Consider the following 1205-nt stretch of genomic DNA (forward strand, 5'->3'; position numbering starts at 1 on the left):
GAAAAACCCATAATTCGGTTTAGTAAATTTTCTTAAATATATTTACGATTATTTTCATAAATGCGAACTATAAATACAAATACTATGTCAAATTCAAAACCTAATCATAAAATAAATATAAAGTTAATAACACTTAGGTGATACAAGTTTACTTATTATCCCAATTGCAATTTGCAATTACCAACCCTTATTTCAATAAATTTCTAGGTTACTTCTCCTCATCGCTATCTTCCACATCATCAATATCATCATCGTCCTCCTCAGACAAGATGCCATTGCCTCGACTACAGCTATGCGGTGTAGCAACAGCGGTACCACTGCTATCCACAACACCAGGCGCACCGCCACTCAATGCCTGGCTCAACAGGTGTGAGGGAGGTGCACGCTTGCTTTGATTGGAACGTCGCCATTTAGCGCGACGATTTTGAAACCACGTTTTCACTTGACGATCGGAAAGTTTGAGTTGCAGTGCCAGATGGCGACGTTCTTCAGGTGAGAGATACTTTGAGCTGGCGAAACGATTTTCGAGATTTTTCGTCTGCTGACAGGTGAAACGAATTTGACCACCTTTCCGCTTAACACCGAAGTTGGGCATATAAAAGCCGGGATAGGCAGCATTGCAATAGAGTGCAGCAGCAGCGGCGCCGTTTGGGAAGCCTGGAAGAGAGTGTGNAGACAATGAGCTATAAACTCTTTCAAAAATAAATCGCCCAAACCGCGTAATTGTAATTCCATTTCATTTGAATCATCCTACACCAACCACCCAACCACTTCTTACTATTAAATGACATTTGATTGGTGCTCGGCGGCCATTAATATGGATTTTTAGCTAAAACAACAACAATAGAAATATTTTATAACACGACGAATACAAACAGCCAATATGCTCATCTCAGTCACTCGCTGCTTACGCAATACTGCGTTACTCAACTTTACTTTCTCGCTCTTTCACATAGCCTAGCTGTATTTCTAGCGTTCCGCCATAGCGAAAAATATGTATTACGATATTACGAATACAGCAATAAAAAGCCAATTACTGCCATAATTGGTATATCATTTGCAGTTGGCGAGTGGGCTTAACGGTATCGTGCAATAGGTACATAGCAAACACAACATATTATAGATAAAAATTTATGGATATATTTTTGATAAGATAATAATAGATAACTTTGATAAGAATAAATACAATATACATATGTACATAC

General features: G+C 38.5%; 1 protein-coding gene across 1 annotated transcript; it reads right to left on the minus strand.

Moving 5' to 3' along the window:
* Positions 1–208: 208 nt before the first annotated feature.
* LOC108357357 (hematopoietically-expressed homeobox protein hhex-like) lies at positions 209–657 on the minus strand (the record flags this gene model as incomplete). Its single annotated transcript, XM_017608442.1, has 1 exon — positions 209–657. A coding segment is annotated over one exon (449 nt), but the record flags the coding sequence as incomplete, so codon positions are not given.
* Between the last annotated feature and the right edge of the window lie 548 nt (positions 658–1205).

This window comes from Rhagoletis zephyria, unplaced genomic scaffold, assembly GCF_001687245.7.
Source record: "Rhagoletis zephyria isolate East Lansing unplaced genomic scaffold, Rhagoletis_zephyria_1.1 Rzeph_scaffold_75436, whole genome shotgun sequence".
Taxonomy (NCBI): domain Eukaryota; kingdom Metazoa; phylum Arthropoda; class Insecta; order Diptera; family Tephritidae; genus Rhagoletis; species Rhagoletis zephyria.